This window comes from Zonotrichia leucophrys, chromosome 9, assembly GCF_028769735.1.
Source record: "Zonotrichia leucophrys gambelii isolate GWCS_2022_RI chromosome 9, RI_Zleu_2.0, whole genome shotgun sequence".
Taxonomy (NCBI): Eukaryota; Metazoa; Chordata; class Aves; order Passeriformes; family Passerellidae; genus Zonotrichia; species Zonotrichia leucophrys.
In genome coordinates, this window is record NC_088179.1 from 16,393,269 (window position 1) to 16,411,915 (window position 18,647).

Sequence of the window (18,647 nt, forward strand, 5' to 3'; positions counted from 1 at the left end):
CACTTTTTTGGAAAGTGTTAGAACCTGTTCAAGTAGAGATGGTTTATATAGTCTAGCATGGAAGAACTAGAGGATATCTATTTCTTTACCATTTGCCTAATAATAAGTGAGCCTGTTGACCTCCGCTGGACTATTACAAATGTGAAACTTGGCACTCAAAATTGCTTGCTCTAAATTTTCCAGTTGCTTTCTCTTTTTCCATTTGATGTCATCCTGCCAACTAGTGATTTTATTATTATAAACAGGACATTGTATTCACTTTTAAGAAGAAATATGAAGCTGAAGGTAAAATTACAAACTGCAGTTTCTCAGCTGGCAAAATACAAAACAATGAGCTAAAAATACTGAGCAGAGAAAGGGTGTTGTGGCAGGGAACTCTGAAATATCTACAAGATGGATGTGTTCTGAGGAGCAGAAACTGACTTCAGCTGAGCAGGGCTAAACTCTGAAGAATCATCAGATTGTTCAGCTTGGAAGGCAGACCTAGAGATCATCTACTCCAGCCCCATTGCTCAAAGCAGGGTTAGCTGGAGCAGGCTGCTCAGGGCTGTGCCCATTTGGGGTTTGGATAGCTCCAAAGATGAGGATTCCACAGCCCCTCTGAGGAACATGTTCCTCAGAAAAACGTGTGGTTTTTCCTTCAAGTAGATTCTCCTGTGTTTTGTGCCCATTGTCTCTTGTCCTGTTGGATACCACTGGAAATTGTCTTGCTGTCTTTACTCCCTAAAGGTGAAAATAGACCTTTATCAGGTGTATTTTCACATTGAAAAGATCTCCCTGCCTGAGCCTTCTCTTCTCAAAGCTGAACAGTCCCAGCTCTCTCAGCCTCTCCTTGTAGGTTGGATGCTCTGATTCCTTAATCATCATCAAGACCTTTCAGCAAACTTGCAGCCCTTTGTTGACATCTCCCTGGTACTGGGGAGCCCAGAACTGGACCCAGCACTCCAGTTGTGATCTCACCAGTGCCAGGCAGAGGGGAAGGATTGAAGGAATACATCCTTTGGCCTTCTGGCAACACTGCTCCTGGTGCAGCCCAGGAGGCTCTTGGCTACCTTTGCTGCAGTGACATTTTGTTGGTTCATGTTTAACTTGTCTGTCAGGACATCCTTTTCTGCCAAGCTGCTTTCCAGCTGGTCCTTCCCCAGTCTGTGCTGGTGCATGGGGCTGTTCCTCCCTGTGTGCAGGACTCTGTTTTTCCCTTTGAGCTTCATGAGGTTCCCATCAGACCCCTTCTCTGCTGAGGTCCCTCTGAAGGGCTGTTCCTCCCACAGGGCTGAAAGGGCAGCAGAGGAGGGCAGCAGGATCCCCTGCATTGGCAGGAGACAGAGCTCACTTGCTTCCCTGGCAGGGCAGAGTTGCTGAACTTTGCTCTTGCAGGCAAATGAAGCTTTCAGTTACAATTTGCATCTTGCTATTTCAGCACGGGACCTCAACTGCAACTGATCCAAGTTGTTGAAGGCCAAATTTGTAATTTTGGCTGCCCCTTCAGGAGTGTGGCATCCTTCCTTTGGGAAGAAGAGCAGAGGTGCTCTGCTGTGTCCCTCTGCCCACTGGGGAGGGAGGCTCTGCAGCACTGTTGGTACCTGCACTGTAGCTCTATTTTGCTTTTGTTTCTTTCTCAAGGAGTGTTACAGCTGGTAACAGGGATTAGCACTGTGTATAGTAAGTATTTGACAGCATGGTCTTTGCTGTAGATGCCCAAGGAGATTATTGGCTGATAAAATTAGAGGTGATGGTAAAAATGGCAGCCTTGAGCTGTGCAAGGGGTGTTGGAGGAAAGCAGTCAGCCTCTGAAACAGATGTCTTTCCAAGGCAGGTGGACAACTTTAGTTAGGAATGAGTGCAGGGCAGATAAAACATTGTTAAACAGCTTGTTTCCTGGAGATTTTCCACTACAAAAAGCTAGTGTTAAGTAAAGCAAGTCTTACTCAGCTATAATAGGATATGTAAATATGCTCTGGTTTCTGATGGAAACTGAGAAATGACTTGTTTAGCAAATGTATAAGCAACATTGCTTCAGAACTGACTGTTATCTTGGAGTGGAGACACAAAAAGGGCCAGATTGTGATCTCTGCTCTCACTGAGCTGTTCTGTGACTGATTAAATGTTCTCCATAGAGAGATACATTGGATTAAATACATAGGTGATTTACAAAGGATTATTCAGTGGTGTTTAAGCATATCAGATCCAGTTCCTCTGTACTAGGATTGATTCCAGAACCTGGTGATGGTGACTGTACCTGCTCTGGCTACTTCTGCTTTCCAGGCAGTCTGAGGGACTGTACCATTCTTGGACTGATGAGGAGAGCTCATGTTAACTCCTTTCTCTGCCATTAGCTGAGTAAGTAAAGCTCTGGAGTAAATATGCTCAAGGTGCTGTTGCCAGTGATGTGATTCAGCTCCTTGCTTCTGGTTGGCTTCTTTTGGTTCTCCTGTTTTCATAATATTTTCTACTACAATATAGCTGCAGCAATTATGGTGGCCCTGTTTTGAATAAAATGATGCATGTTCTGTGCTCTCAGATGCTGTTACCAGTGCCTGGTGTAGAGAGACACAGGGCAACTTCACCTTTTTCTTTATAGGAAGGTGCATGTGATCACTGGAAGTGCTGCTTCAAACAGAAATGGTGGTGTGTGGTTGGATAGAATTTTTGCTTTCTGATCTTGTAGGCCATCACACCTAATCTTGCTTTGTTAGAAATCTGTTCAGCTGGGGAAAACAGTGTTTTTTGCACCTAGATTGTTATACATACAGTCTTGTTCTTGCCTGGATATTTATTTTATGGAGAGAAGTGGAGGGAATAACAGAAGGAGATGAGGATAAAATCTTAAATAAGTCTGACAGTGTCTGTGTTTCTTACTGGATTCCACTGGATCACAAGGTGGGGGTTTGATGAGCAGAGGAAGGTGCCATAGCCTCTCATGTTTATGTATGTTAAGTGGGGCAGTTCAGGTGTGCCAAGTACTGCCCCTTGATATCACAGTGCTTTGCTGGTGCCCTGCTCTCCCTATAGGTCAGATAGCACAGGGTGGACAAGAGATGAAGTGTCCAGGTCCTGGTGTCAACCCAGGTTTCTGTCTCTGGTGCTGTAGCTGAAGAGACCCAGCACCACTCCAGCTGGGGAGCTGGAGTGGCCCTGCTGTGGTATTTCAGAGCTGATCACAAGGACTGGCTGGTCATCACAAGGAGCAGTATTTTCCTTGGGTTCCACTCTGATGGTGTGATCTGAAACATGCTTTAACCTGTCTGTCTGTCTCACTTTTTGGGTGATTGGATCTTTGTTACCAGGTTATTCTCCATAAAAAAACCAACCAACCCATAAATTGTAACATAGATGGCCCAAATGCAAGTGTATGAGGCAGAGCTGTCCTGGAGATATCACAGCATGGATTAAAAGTGGGACAGTCTGGAAAAGACTAGCAAAAATATTCTGGGAGATAAGAGATTGATTTACAAGGAAGGATTAACTGTTCAATGTGTATCTGCCAACACTGAAACAAGAAGTTTGTGAAAGATATAGTAGTTGATAGTTAAAAATATGTGGACCAAAATGAAAAAATGAGAATCATTTACGGTGATGGGAGGGTAGAAAGGGGTGTTATAAGGACAAGTAAGGTAAAACAAAGAGGAAGCCTTTCCTGTGCAACCCAAAATAGACTGTGGTGTGGATTGCTAAAGGGCTGGAAACTCCATCACTAAAGATGCTTGATGCCATAGAGGAGAAAGTTCTTGCAAATGTATTGTCCTGAGCAGCCTGGCTCTGACCTGTGGGGGCTGGATGACCTAGTGTCTCTTGCACTGTGCATCTGTAATTCAAATAGTTTATATAATGCAGTGCATTTTCAATTACATTTTGCTTTCTTGCGTGGGATAGTGGTGGTGCAGAGAACTCATTATATTTGTGGCACAATTACAGATGACTTGTAGGAAATACTGCTGGTGCTTGGCCTCCCAGAGACTCTGATCTCCTTTATAAATATATTCTGGCTTTTCAAGCTATATAGATGTAAGACTGCAGTGCTTTTTTTTTCTGTCTTCCCTCTTACTTGGAGGCCATAAATATGGAGGAAAGAATAGAAGGATAAATAGAAGGAATAATTGGTTCTGGTTCAGCAATCCAGTGAGCAGTCCCTGGTGAAAATGTAAAAGTTTATTGTTGTAGATGTGTAATACACCAGGAGTCATTGTCAGCTGCTCTCTTGGACCGAGGTCTGTTTTCTGAACCAGGACAGGACATTAGCTAAAACATAAACACAGAGAAATTAAAAAGAGTAGTGCTGGGTTGAAGTTGGGCTTTCAATGCGTTTTGTGCTCTGCTGGATTTTTGGGGGGTTTATAATGCTCAGTGTTTGGAGACATTAGTTTTTGCTTCCAATTATTTTATAATTGTAGTTCATTTTTAAATTTATGCACCATGCCAAAAGAGTTTTGTGATGTGTCAAGTATCTTTGTCAGTCTGTTACAAGGCATTCAGAGTGCCATCAGAGATTTGTCAGGGTACTTCTCTTGCAGGCATATTTTTTAAATATATTCCTTTTAAGAGGCTGTCTTGGAAGCAGCCGCTCTTGGGTTTTAACTAAAATCTGCCAGCATCAAGTGTGACAAATGTGGTAGACACTACAAGTAATAAGTGCTTTTAGGAGTGAGATGTTGAAGTCTCAAATGCTCAGGCACTGATTGGTCTCTGAAATTTCTTTTGGGGAAAGGGTACTTTGTCCTGATTTGAGTGATGAATATTGGCAGATTGATCCTTTGCTTATTGGCACTTTGTAACAAACCTGCACTGACACTGTGGTCAAACTGGGTTTACTTGTGATTGAAGAATGAGATTGATTTCTGTGGTTGCCATAACAATGGGATTGTTGTGTGAAAAAATGTTAGTAGCATTCACTGGAGTGAGTTGACAGCTCTAGGATGCCTGTTCTCAAATTAAAACAACTGTTTCCAGCTCCGAGAAATGGTGTCTACTTAGCTTTTGCAAGATGGTGCTCAGCAGGGTCTTAGAAATGACCTGAAGAGCTTTAAGATTCTAAAAGTGCCTTTGCTATGCTTAATTTTAAAATGCCAGCTTTGAGCTGGAGTTAATAAGGGTAAACCAGGAGGCTGAGCTTTCACTCCCACCAGGCTATTGTATGTATTCACAAAGTGGAGAGAACAGGACACTCTAAGGAGTCCCTGGAAGAATGTAAATGCACTGCAAGTGTCTAGACATGCAGTCAGTCGTACTGTGAGTGTCTTAGCACTGACCTACTCAAGTTTAAAGAAGACTTGCACTGCTGAAACTTTAATAAACAACGGTCGTTCCTGTCTCACCTCCGGCTGAAGCAGCCTGGACTTTGGAAATGGGCTGATGCTTCTGCAAAAGATTCAGCTTGGTGCTTCAGGAGCCTTTGGATGACTGGAGGGACTGTGGGCCATGACAGCTGAGCCTGGGGTGGGGCAGGGTGACAGTGAGCTGGTTGAGTCTTGAATGCTGGAATTCACAGCCAGCAGGTTTCAGCCACCTTCAGCCTTCTGGTGTGTTCTTTGTTCTCTTTTGTAGTTGTTTTGGTGTGTTGGTCTTTGTAAATGTCCAGTGAGCATCACTGGAGACTGCTTTGGTGTGAAAGTTGCCCATGGGAGGGGAGTCAGAATGGTGGGGGATAAATAAGGTAATTAAGTTAAATAAGGTAATTAAGTTAAATAAGGTAATTAAGTTCAGGTGCCTTAATTCTGTCAGCTTCCTAACACAGGCAAGTGACAGGTGCTGATCTCTTCTCCCTGGTGACAGGACATGTGGAATGGTTCAAAGCTGCACCAGGGAAGTTTAGACTGGATATTAGGAAGCCTTTCTGTACCAAGAAGGTGGTAAACACTGTAACAGGTTTCCTAGAGAGGTGGTCAATGTCCCAACCCTGTCAATGTTTAAGAGGCATCTGGACAAAGCCCTTAACTACAACGTGCTTTAATTTGGTCAGCCCTAAATTGGTCAGGCAGTTGGACCAGATGATTGTTGTTGGTCCCTTCCAACTGAAACAGTTCTGTTCTGTTCCACTTCATTCACTTCCATTCCCTTCTACTCCAGGCCCTGTGTCTGGGTTTCCTGTTGGAGGACTTCCAGTGATTCCCTGCTCAGCACCTTTCTTAAAGAATCTCTCTTTTTCTCTCATGAGACTTGGCAGTCTAAACTCTGCCCACAGCCTCATTCCTGAGCAGTCCAAGTTCAGACAAATGCCAAAGCTGGGGCTTCAGCCCAACTGCATTGAGATGGTGGTGGCTGCTGCAGGACCAGGAGGAGTGGTGATCTGTGTCACACAGCAGCATGGACATGGTTTGGCTGCCAGCTGACTTGTGCTTGTGTTGCCTGGGGTGAAATTCCTCCATCCTCTGCTTTGTCTGGTTCCTGAATAGCTGGGTCATCCTTTGCTGCTTAAGCCTCTGCCTGCCATGAGAGGTTGCACCAGCTGGTAAGGACAATGTCTTGCTTCATGAAGGGTTTTCTGATGCTCTAGTGGGTACGTGCAGTTCTCTGGACTGGTATTTCATGTTGGCATTTATTAGTGGTGAAAATCTGGGCTCCATGTCTCCACTGGGGAGTTGACTCATCTATGTGCTGCTGCTTGGGAAGATCTTTGAGTTATACAGGAAGATCCGTAGGGTGCTGCTTTGTTACTGTGTACAAAACTGGCACTTTTCTCCCAGCAGCAAGAAAACAGCACTGTTAACACCCAAGCTTTGCCCAGCTGGGTGGTCATGTCAGAAACCTTGCCTCTAATACTGCCTGAGCCCATGGCTTGCCATTGCAATGCTTCATCCTGATGCAGGTAGCCTCTGTCTTGGGCAAAGAGTGAGCCCTGACCACTGGAATTTGTAATCTCCTGATGTCGTAGGTGTTCATATTTTATGGTTAAACTAAGTGGTATATTTAATTCTGAACAGTTTAACTGGCAAAAATGAGTATATTGTACCAGTCTTTGAGGCACCAACTGTGCAGTGTTTTCTCTGCTGATGCCTGTGAATACCTTAGCATAGATGTACACATAGATGTATGTATTTGCACAAAGTAAAACAAACTGCTGTTGCAGTCCTGTGATCTGTGAGCATTTTAATTACCATGACGGTAATTCCAGCTCACCAACAGACTACTTATCTTACCTCTACTGCTGCACCAGCCATTTATTTTAGGTCCTGTTAAAGGTAAAAAGACTAACTGCTCTGCAGACATGCTTGTCTGCTTTAATTAGTCTTCCTGAAGCTGTGCAAAGAGCACTGCACTTAATTAGCTTTCCTTAAATTAGGATTGATATACCAGCCTGTATAGGTTGACACTGTCATTACTGTGTAATAAACTATGTGCTCTATTCTATAATTCTTTTTCCCCAGGTGGTTGATTTGCAAGATGCCACACAGAGCCAGCTTCAGCAGGGCCCTTGTCACTGCCATGGGGCTGGAGGTGGCCTGGCCAGTGCTGCTGGGGGCTGGCAGGGTCTGGGTGGCTCCTGCTTTCCTGACTCTTGCTTGCAGGTCCACCATGGTCAGTTGTGAGTAGTTCCCCTGATCCTCCCAAAGTCTTGCAGGCATTGCCTTGCTCTGGTGCTTGAAACCTCTGAAACAAGGAGAAGGGAGGAAAGGTTTTGTTCTTCCATTGACAGAAACTCCACGCCAGAGCAAGTTCACTTCTGCAAACCTGCATTAGACATTCTGTTTTACTTGAAGATGGTCCTGTAAAAAGTGGAAGTTTCCATACTGAAAAATTTTTGGGGTTTTGTTTTTGACCAGTGCTGAGGAGACCTTAAAGGCACATATGTATCTCCAGTCCTTTCCAGCATGAGGACCAGAAAATCCCTTCACTCTGTGTGTCTCTATCTCTTAAACCATTTTCTTTTAACCAAATTGTGTGTATGTTGGAACAAGTGGACTTAGATCGTCTCATTACTTTTGCAAAGTATGTTTTGACAATTTGAAATGAATAAACCAGTTTTTTATTCGGTCTGATGACAATGAGAGATGCTTCCTTTGAGGCCCTGAAAGAAGGGACAGAGGGAGATGACCAAACTTCTTAACCCACAAGGTCACCTTGGTGGCCCTCCAGAAGCTGGAGACGCTGCCAGTTTGTATATACCTGTCGTCAATCAGTGCAAATGTGTGTGCATGTAGCTGTGGATTTAAGTAACATCTTCCTCAGCAGGTGCATGAAACATTCTGTCCCTGGTGGTTTAATGAATCAACTTGCTGCAGGCTGGTCTTGTTACTGGTTACAGTCAGAAATGTGGTTTGATGTCTCTGAGATCCCTCCTGCCACAGCCTTTGGGGTATTGCACAGCCTGACAGCATGGTCAGGGCAGGAATTTGGTCAGCCCCTTCCCCTTCACAGGCATACTTGCCACATAGCTGAGAGCAGTGTTGTTTCTTCACCCAGGTGTTCTTTTCAGGTGTGCAGGAGTGGCTGGTGTAGGTGCCAAGAGAGGGGACAATTTGCCAGCAGGCTGTGCTGCCCACACCCAGCCTTTCCTACCCTTGCTTCCACTGCATTGCCTGGTTCTTCAGGATGAGAGACAGCTCTCTGCAGCATCCTGCATAAAAGTGATTCCACTGGGCCTGGAGGAGAAGCAGGAGGAGATAGCTGGGAACATGACACCCTGCCCTGAAGGAGCATGTGTGCAGGGTGCAGCCCTCAGGCTCTGAACTGGGACCACCATTGGCCTCTGCAGTGGACTTGACTGGCTAAATACATCTCAGCAAAACAGCCCATTAGTTGCTACCATTGTATAAATGTGGCAAAATATTTGGCACCCTGTTTTTCTGCTCACTTTTATTTAGGGCAGGCTGCAAATATGCACTTTGTTGAAACCAATGTGCTAATTTTTTAGCTGCCTGGAGCTACAATTCACAATGGGTGGCAGATGCTTGTGGTAGCAGGCCCTGAACATCTGGGATAAGCTCTGTATTCCCCTGACACAGGAACCTACATTCTCTTTGAAGCAGGTCTTAACTTTTTTCTTGCTCACTTGCTAGATAAAGCAAGCCAATTGTGTTCATTCAGTTGACTCTTTTTAATGAAATAACTTAAAGATTTATTGGATGTGGCTGGGAAGGGCACTTTGTACCCTGTGCATTAATGGGACCTGGTGTAAATATATGCAGGCTGGCACATGTGTGTGTCCCCATTCTGTTTGTAGTATAGGAGTGTCTGTCTGCATATGCACAGCTCCCTAAAGTGAATTCCATGGTGCCTTGGAGTGTTGGTATCCTGAAATTCCATCCTTAGGTGGAATTTTAAGGAATAGATATTTATGGAATTAAGGTTGTTTGCAAACCTTTAAAAATTGGTTGATTTTTAGTGCTGGCACCAACAGATCAAAGTCCCGGTGTAGTTGAAAGATTTTATATCTTTCAGTGTCACAGTTTCTTAATTTGTTTAGATGCATGCAAAGGATCAGAAACTAATGTGCATCTGGGGATTAAGGCAGCTTTGCTATCCAATCTGAAAGCCAGCATATTCCAAAAGATTTTCAAAGTCTCAGAAGGCAGTGAAGTGCTTTACTGATTTTTATGTGTTTGAAAATCTCTATTTAGTGTGCCTGGTGGAATTACATAGATAGATGCTGCCAGCTGTCTGACACCAGCAAATACCACCCAGAGCATTTCAGTATGGAAGTGATAGGTCTGCAAAGTTGAGAACAGTAGCACCCATACAAAAACACTTTCTAATTTCATGTACACTTGCTCCTTTAAGAATTCACTGTAATTTTCTCCTCCCATCTCTCCTACCCCAGGAGTAATACCAGTGGTTATGCTGTAAGAAAAATATTTTGTGTTTGCATTATACATCTCTAGAAGGGAGTTGCCATCATGATATGAGTCTTTCTGTGGCAAAAAGAAAAAAAGAAAAGCAGTAGCCTGATCTCTTCCATGGCAGTCTCAGCCTATGCCATTGTGCTTGGGGATCTTCTAACTAGGGAGGGGCTGAACTTACTCTAGAAGTTAAGATAAAAGTAGAATAAGCCAGCAAACCCATTACTGTACTGACCTCATTGCTCTTCAGCTCTGGTCTCACATTCCTCACAGTGCTTGGGAAACTCTGCTGTAGTCCAGAGGTCTGGGAAAGAAGTTGCTGTAGGACAGCCTGGGATGAAGGGAGGCCCTGAAGGAGGAGTTCAGGAAGTTTTATTTGTTGAATGCTTCAGGTTTTGTGTCTCACTGATGCCACACTCTGCTCTATTAAAGGTGATGGTTCCTGAGTCAGATGTTTTATTTGTCCCATCTGTGTGGCCACAGACCATATCTGTGGTCCTGCTTGGTGTGTTCCCAGTGTTCTGCCACCCACTGCTACAGGACACACACATGTGAGCCTTCCAGGGCAGGGCTGCAAATTCCAGGTGCCACCTGGTACAGCACATGCAAAAGGATGCTCAGCTTTTCCTGAGCACCAAGTTGATTTGTAAGACCTAATGAGCTGATTTGGAGCTTGCCCTTCTATAACTTTAATATTTTTTCCTACTGAACCTGCTTTTCCCTTTGGTCTATAATTGGCAGTTTAGGTTTTATAAAGTCCTGCATCTCCTGGGTGTCTTTACTGGGACTAAAACTCTCTCTCAGTTTTGTCACATGTAGCTCAGTTTGTACGTGTTTCAGTGCCTCTGCTCTGTGCTAGCTGTGCTCATGGAGTGTCAGATGCTGTGACATCCACTCTTTGGCATGGGCATGAAGGTTATTTGTGTTCCATTTAACTTAGCAATTAGGAACAATCTATTTTTACTCTAGCTGCAAGGCATCTAGACTTTTTCTTGCTTGTTTCTTTGGAGTGAACTTGATGGGCTAAATTGTTTAGTTTTTGTGAGGGAATATCTGTAATGAAATGAAAGCTACTAAGACCACAAAGAAAAATGAAAAGATACCCAAGGAGATTCACTTGTCTAAACTGTTTTTTAAAAAATAGATTAGATTTAGAATTCAGATTAGGTTGGAAGATGTTTCAGCAGAGTCTTCTGAAAACATGGTTGTTGTTGTCTGGATGTCTCTGATGGGCTCTCTGTTTTGATACCTTCTTCATGACTGGGAGATAAATTTTTCTTTTCTTTTTTTTCTTTGGATAGGAAAGAATGCATTTTCACCATCGACCCATCAACTGCCAGAGATCTTGATGATGCTTTGTCCTGTAAACAACTCCCTGACGGTATGAGATATATTTTACAAAATACTTCTAGTGTTTGTATTCAGCTGTTGACACACTTGTATCTATAATTTGTCCTGAAGTATTCTTTGCCAAATATAAGTAGAGTAATAAACTAGTTATTCTCCAGTTGTTTTAATTGCTTGTTTTTAGAAATCTTGGAGCAGACATCTTCAAACTGCACTCAGACTTGGTGTTAGAAAATGCAGAGCCACGGTGTTTTGCATAATCAGAGCTGTAATTTGATTTGAGCAGATCTCAGCTGTCTCCTGTCATTATGGGAGTTACAGCTGAATAGCTAATACACCACTTCTGCAGGCTGAAGTCGAGTGGAACTTTGACCTTGTGTACACAGTCCGTGGGTAAAGGAATCCAGTCTTTTGAAGGTCACTGCCTGAATTGTTTTTTGGTGTTTATGGGATGCTGGGAATTGTCAGATGAGCACAGTGTGCCTTATAAGTTGTGTTTTTCTTCTCATTGCCTTTTGAGCTTTCTCTTTTGCCTTATTTGTACTTTTACTATGCCGTAAGCCAACAGAACAGAAAGTAAAGCTCTAGAAGCCAAATCTTGATGATTATGACCAAAGGAACTTTTCTCCTGTAATCTTACTTTGCCATCCAAGCTCAGCTCATTTAGTTTGATAAGATCCAGTAACAGGCTGGGTTAGAAATATTGCGTGATTATATTAACCTATCCACCCCTAATAATGAAGATAAAGGTTGGTGGGGTTTTTTGGTGTGGATTTAGGGTTTCTTGCTCTTGCTTATCATCACAATATGATGACATCCAATACATAATTTCCATTTTTTAAAGTTGATTTCATACTGTGTAATGTGGCCAATGAATTGTGATGTCATTTAGACCCAAGTACAGAGTACTATAACAGTAATATAAAATGGATAAAAAAACAGAGGTGAAAGACAATTTGAAGCCAATAAAATTAATTGTACTCTGCAATAGCAGTTTTGAGGCAAGATTAAGGAAAAAATGCCATTCTGCTTCACAGAAAATTGAGAGTCTTCTTGAGAGATCCTAAGCTGAGCTCTGTCACTTTGCCATCTGAATCACTGGAAGTTTATTGACGGCATTGTGATCCCACAGGTCCTCAGATCTAAAGTGTTGAAACTCTGCCTTCTGACCATTTACTGTTCACATACTTGTGGGTTTTAGATGCTGCAGGAACCACTCAGTGAGCTGCTTTGTGATGGATACATCTGCATTGTTCTCTTACCCATAAGCCATTTGGAGAAAGTGTTCAAAGAAAGTATCAATGTGAGCAAGAATTCTTCAGAATTCTTTCTGCCAGAAAACCTGCAAAGCCATGGCAGCCCTGTCACTGGGCTTGGGGATTGGTAGTATAGGTAGTGATGATGAGGGATGTGGCCACAGTCCTTAATTTGCATCCCGATGGGGAATTTAGAAATGTTCATTCCATCAGCCTGTTCCTGGCTGGGACTGGACTCTGTCTAGCAGGGGACATGCTTCTCTTCAGTTTCTGGCACAGGGAACTTCAGCCCACAGACCTGCAGCTGGCAGAAGACACCCAGATCTATCTCCTGTCACAAGTTCCTGGGACATTTTCTTGCATGCAAAATGAATCTCTCTGCACTTGTTACTTTTTTGTCCTGGTGTGAATTTAACTTCTTGCTCAGTGATTTTCAGTCTGTGGTCCACTGGCCCCTGTGGCACTGTGTAGGGTACTATTATAAGCCCATGAAATGTGGCTGGAGAAAGCAGGGGCAATAAGTCCATCAGCATTAGTGAAATTTTCTAAGGTATCTGTACTTTGATTTAAAATTTTTTCAGCAGTTTCCAGACTTAGACAGGTCCAAAACCAGTGTTGGGAGTCCTTTGGGGTCACTTCTTTGTGTTCACTTGCTTGAAAAGCTGTGGCTGTTTGCAGCTCTTTGGTGTTTAGGAGAGCCCCTCTGGGAACCTCAATCTTGTGCTTGTAGAGCCTTTTGACATGTTTTGGAGGTACCCTGTGAACTTTTGGCTCTAAAAGTTGCTATGATGGCTGCAATTATTATGACAAAGAGCTGTTTTAGAAGTTAAGAGCGTGTCCAGGTCTGGCAAGGCTGAATCTCTCATGAGGGCAAAGTTGTGTTAAGAGTTAACGCAGCTTTTATTCCAAATGTAAACGTGGTTACAAGAAATTGTTATTTTTTCCATCCCTTTTGCCCATATGTAAAACACTTTAAAAAACCTCACCAAAAAATCCCTACATGAGCAAACCACATATCTTGGCATCCTCATGATGTCAGGAGATCTCCAAAAATCAACAGAGAATGCAGAACCTAATTCAGAATTCTCTGTTGGTGTATAGCACACTGAATTTCTACAAAAAAACACATTAATTGCCCACACTTCCTCTATCAGACAGCTAAATCAGGGCATTTCAGAAGATTTTGGAGAATTAAATTGTCTTTGAGCATTCATTGCTAATTTATTCAAGACTGTGACAGTTTCTTTGCTTTGAAGGATCTTAGGCAAAAGCAGAGAGATAAGCCACTGTCTTTGCACCTTTGTGGAGTTTCCAGCCTCCTCCTATCAGATCTGATCAATGGATGGAGGTTTCACCCGTGCTACATCCTCAGTAAAAGGTGGAAAGGAATTTTTTTGCTGAAATAGTTCACAAATCTATCATGAAGCACTACTCAGTAGCAGGGTGTCACTAGCAGAGGAAGCATGGGATGGCTTTGGGAAGAGCTGTATTTTTAATGGAGCTTGCAGTAGGATATTGCAGCAGTTGGAAACTTTTCCAGGGATATATGTTTTAAGTGGGCCAATCTGGTTTTGAGAGGATTTTATATTGGAGTCTGTTTCTGATTAACAGCCGTGCTCCTCGTTATTGTTTAATGATAGCAGTAGGGAGGTGAGCTTGCTGCTCACATTTGTGAGTGTATATTTTAAAAGAGATCAGCTCCAATAAAGAAGGAAAATAGGGTTATTTATGTAACAGCTGCAGAAATATGAACAAACTGTACTCCATTTAGATGATTCAGCATAACTTTGGAGTAAAAGATGGCTCTGGCCTGCACCTAGTTTCTACAGCCTTTGTAGAGCTTTGAGGTTTTAAACAAGTTCATTTGAGTCAATGCTCTTTTGTGATCCTTTCTGCACGTCTTCTAGCAAATTGCTGCAGCCAGGAAGGCACAGCAAAACCATTCTCAGGTCGTATGGATGTTGCAGAAAACAGCTGTAGTATTTTCAAGCCTGAATGTTTTCACCCAGGGTGCAGAGGTTTAAAGATTTATTCTGATCTCAGCGTGGCAGGTGACCTGTGAGTCCCAGTGATGCCAGGCATGTTTCTCACACTTTCCAAACTTCTTCTGGGCATTCTCTGCCAGTGGTGCTTGTATTTCTGGTAATGTACACTACTGATGCAGTCGTGATTGAAGGCTGCTTACCGGTAGGAGTAGAAATGGAATTTGGCACATTTCAAGGCAGACAATTCCTTCTAGTGAAAGGTCAGGCAATGATGGGAAAAGTTGCAGCAGAAATTATGGGGAGGTATTTCTGAGGGCTTGTCTTTTGCTGCTGATCTCAAAGCAATGCTTTCGGCTGTACTGACAGAGCTCTGTACATCTTTTATTTGTATATTAATAACAAACATGGTTCTCACTTGTGCTTTTTCTTTCATTCCTGTATTCTTACAGTCTTTTACAAAGTAATTTTAGTTCAAGTAATTTACATCATTTTTAGGAGGAGTTGTTGTACTGCAGAATAGAAATATATTCTGCAGACTCTTTGCCCTGGTTTCCATGTCCTTAGTGACCCTGGCTGTCTGCATTTTGGAGTGGGGCCATAAATAGATACAATCATTGACTCTTCCCAGTGTTTGCCTGATGACCTAAACAAATGAGGCTTCTGCAGTTTGCAGCCCCCTCTTTCTTTCTGTTTTCCTTAAATCCATTCAGTCTGTTGGTGAATTTTAATCTGGTGTACCTATGGGAAATGGGATAGAAACAGGAAACACATTATGTTTCTGTAGGTGTCATGATGGGGTATAAGCAAAGAAGAGAACTTTTCTTTGTGACCCAAACCTGGGAAGAGAGCAGCATGACCTTTCTACTTAGCACAAAGTTCCTTTTGAGCTGTAGTTTTTGGGAACAGATCTGCAGAGATTGAGACTTAGATCTCTGTTCAAGGAGCCTATTTCACATGTTTTGGTAAAGCCAACTAATGTTTTGCCAAATATTGCTAAAATTCTCCCTTGTCCACTGCAGGCCTCCAGGCTCTGGGGCACTTTTCTTAGACCTGGACAGCTTACTAGACATCCCCTGGTGTGTGAGCTCCAGAATCTTGCACTTGAAAAACACCTGTAGAGCCCTGGCAGCCCCAAGATGTTCTCTGCCATTTCAGGAGACCATCTGCCCTTCCTCTCCTTTGACCTTCATTCTTTCTTGGTATAGTTTGCAAACACTTCGGATGTTTTAATTTTGCAAAGTTCTGTGCACTTATATTTTATTTTTAAGATGTAAATATTCCCTCTTCTATTCAGCTTTGTCTCCCTGGCCACTTAAGGACTGCAGGGTGATATTTGCTCTAGCAAAATGTGGTACAGGACCCTTCAGCAAATCCCCTTGGTCCCTGCAGGACAGAGTTTCAGGAGAGTTTGGAAATAGAGTAAATATTTTTGTAAGTTTGTAAATATTTGCTTAAGATAAACACTGAAGAACAAACTAGTGTTGGATCAAAAATTACTTTTGAAATGAGTATGGATTTATTTACCAAAAATAATTGATGAAATTACTATGCTTCCTTCTTTGTAAGCTATTTAAGCTGAACAGACACCAGACCTGCAGAGAAAATGACAGAAACACATTGACGTATGATTCAAATGTTAAATGATCATAAACTGCAATTTGCTTAGGTTTACTGCAGGAGTCAAATATGGGTAAAATAAGATCTATCAGGAGCGGGAATGTGTGTAAAATTTGGTCAAATTTTACTTCAGTATCAGACATAATTAGCTCGTCTCTCCTGTTACCTGCTGGTTAATCTGGGGATGTTTTGTTGTGTCACCAGGAGAGTGAAAAAGACATATTGCAGTGATTAGAAAGAGGTGCATATTCTTTCTTCCTATTGAGGGCTTGTGGTTGCAGATTCATTGAAATATGCAGAATGCTCTCAGCTCTCTGCCAAATGCAGATCCCTGCTGTGCCCCACAGCAGGCTCCTGTGTAATGCTGGGAGCTGCAGTGTGTGCAGTGTATTTTGTCTCTTCTTTTGAGGTAATGTGGGGTTGTGTGAGGAAACACACATCACTTCCAATTTCCAAGTGCAGGGTTGAATGGAATCAGGGCTGAATTGAGTCAGCTTTTCTCCATCAAATATCTCTCTTGAAGTTGGTGGGACAACGTAATGACGTGGGGCTCCCCTCAGTTCCCCTGGGAATAGGGCAGGTTGCTCCAAACTGCTGGTGGCTGAAAGGGAAATAGACTGAGCCAAATCCCCAGACAAGTGCATTAAACTGGGTGTTAGGGTACTGGGGTGATTAAGGAAGTTTGGATTTAGTTAGAACATTGATTGCTAGAACATAATTTGTTAAAACTTGTTTTTTTTGCATATATTTGAAAGCTGCTTGTGAGAAGGTTGATTAAAAGCTTGGTTAAGCAAAATTGGGGCAGTGTTTGTGATTAGTAATCTACATATAAATATTTTATAAATATTTCATCCTTATCCCAAAAGTTGTTTGTGGCTTTTGCTTTTTTTTTTTTTTTTTACGGTATGCAAAGAAAGCCGTGTAGCAAAGAGACATGGGATTAAAACAAAATAAAAGATATATTGTGTGAGAAGGACTAAGGTAACAAAGACTGTGGCTGCAGAACATGCAAACAGATGTGCAAATACCAGTAGAATTACTCATAAAAGTGAGTTTACTTTTCTGCAGGGGGGAGAGATGCTCTGGGCAAAGCCGCCTTCGGATCATTTCAGTTCGTGAATTCAGGACCTGGGACAATTCCCCAAAGATTTAGAGGCGCAGGATTTTGTGTCCTGGTGGATCTCACTAATATTTGTGGATAAAAACTTAAAATAGAAAATGTATGACTGTGTATTGAAGAGAAAAAAAAAAAAGAATGCCTTTGAGTAGACAGATAATGGAAAGAAGATCCAGAAGTTCTTGTACAAACAGATCTAAAAGCATTTTGCCTTTGATTTCCATTCATGAAAAAGAACTCCAAGGACCAGGAGAGTCTTTGGAGAAGAACCACAAATGATAGGGGATGACCAGACAAACCTAGAGACAACAGGACTTTTCAGTGAATGTATCAAAAGAAAGACTATGTGGGGCAGATAAACTTTAGAACAGTACAAATAGCTGGCAGTACATTCCCACATGGTTATCTTCAGTCACATGTTCTGTTACATGTAGGCAGCAAAGGAGTTACTGCTGAATATTATCTTCATTATCAACTTTATGAAATGGCAGGATCCCTCAGAATCACTGGGTTATTGTTTTAACTTGTTATGTATTGCAGTGTAGGGTTTCAGAGCCCAAGAAACAGGAAAAACATGTTACACTGTAATTCATTACTGTATTTCTTGATAGTCGGCTATTATGCTGCATACACAGAAAGAGTAAAACCATGTGCAGATGGAAATGTTTTGGAAATCTTTCCAAAAATAAACAAAACAGTTGGATGGCTAAAATTGAAATCTCAGTGGCTTCATTCTATCTCCAAAGAAGTTGAAGAAATGTCAAGGCTGTTCTGTGGAAGTACATTGTATGTGTTTGGCCTAGTCCTGCATCCCAAGGTCTCTTTGAATGCCTGGAATGCTCACTCAGCCTTGAATTACCGAGTACAGTAGAGATATCACAGAAGGGACTGACCTGTCAGTAGAGAGAGGTTGGTCCCTCCCCACTCTAAACCTTCATTTCAGGAACAGGATGATATCCTACACCCAAAAATACATCTCAAAGCTGCTGGGTGTCACTTCCCATCTCTTTAAATTCAAAGACTGCTGATTTCCTGATAGAGCCTCTTAAATCAGTCTTGGAATACAAACAATTGATGATGTGAATGCCAGAAATTGTCCTTTTACCTTCATCATGTTGGCTGCAAACCTCACTGCTGGGAGGGCTCAGGACAGTCTGCCTTGGTCACTCTTCCCCACCAGCAGAGATCGTTTTCTGAGTCAGGAACCTGAGTCACGGCAGCAGAGCCATTGCCTCTGTGTGCTGATGTCTTGACATCTTGTCCTGATGAAGGGTGGGAGATCCATCCTCCAAGTGTTGAATTTGAGTCTGCATGACAAAGATTGATGCTGGGTCTAAGTTTTAAGTAGTCAATTAGAGGATCTCCCAAATGTCACCATATAATTAGTGATGGCATTCAGTGGATAAATCTAATGTGTTTGGGGTTTGTAGCTTCTCTTAAGTTGCTCATTCCTTGAGTCTTGCAAAGAAATTGATACAATTTACCATCGTGGAACTTTTGGTTTTGGCACCTCATGTTTAGCACTCATGCAGGCACAGAGGAAACCAGCTCT

The 18,647-nt window shown here is 42.5% G+C and overlaps 1 protein-coding gene across 1 annotated transcript in view; it reads left to right on the plus strand.

The window, feature by feature from the left end:
* DIS3L2 (DIS3 like 3'-5' exoribonuclease 2) overlaps positions 1-18,647 on the plus strand; it is a 179,158-nt gene that overhangs the window by 81,445 nt on the left and 79,066 nt on the right. Inside the window, exon 11 of the mRNA XM_064720694.1 lies at positions 11,075-11,154. Within this exon, the coding sequence (XP_064576764.1) occupies positions 11,075-11,154 (80 nt within the window). The remainder of the gene's footprint in view (positions 1-11,074; positions 11,155-18,647) is intronic.